This window comes from Tupaia chinensis, unplaced genomic scaffold (assembly GCF_000334495.1).
Source record: "Tupaia chinensis unplaced genomic scaffold, TupChi_1.0 Scaffold000559_1, whole genome shotgun sequence".
Classification (NCBI taxonomy): domain Eukaryota; kingdom Metazoa; phylum Chordata; class Mammalia; order Scandentia; family Tupaiidae; genus Tupaia; species Tupaia belangeri.
The window spans coordinates 6248-6731 of record NW_006160071.1 but is presented as its reverse complement, the minus strand read 5'-3'; the positions used below and the strand labels follow the sequence as shown (position 1 = coordinate 6731).

Sequence of the window (484 nt, the reverse complement as noted above, 5' to 3'; positions counted from 1 at the left end):
GCCGCTCAGCTCGGACCTCAGGCTCAGCTGCGAGGCCCGGAACGCCCACGGGGTGCAGAGCCTGGCTGTCCTGCTGCTCCCAGGTCAGGGTGAGCCGAGGGGCCAGGCCTGCAGGGAGACTACGGGGTCCTCACGCCTGTTTGCTCCGGCTGCAGGCACGGAGCCGCTCCACAGGGCTTTATCTCCTCCAGGTAGCGAGGAGGGTCAGCTCCCTCTGGGGGTGAGAGGAGGGCAGCCCCCGCCTCTGTCCTGGCTTCCGCGGGTCTCCGGAGCCTCGGCGTCCCCTGATCTCTGATTCGGGAGCCACGGCTTTCCTTGTGTCTGTCGTGTCTGTACTTCTCACCGGGTCAGCCCCACCGGCCTCCCTCACCCAATCATGTCAGCCATGACCTTGTTTCCAAAGTCACGTTCTTAGGGCTGAGGCGAGGGTCTGGGGAGAGACACTATCGAACCCTAACGGCTGCAGACAAGAGCTGGGAAGAGC

General features: G+C 65.1%; 1 protein-coding gene across 1 annotated transcript in view; it reads left to right on the top strand.

The window, feature by feature from the left end:
- Window positions 1-484, top strand: part of LOC102482022 (sialic acid-binding Ig-like lectin 5) — a 73071-nt gene that overhangs the window by 68795 nt on the left and 3792 nt on the right. The window contains 1 exon segment of the mRNA XM_027775380.1: window positions 3-89. Coding sequence (XP_027631181.1) covers window positions 3-89 — 87 coding nt within the window.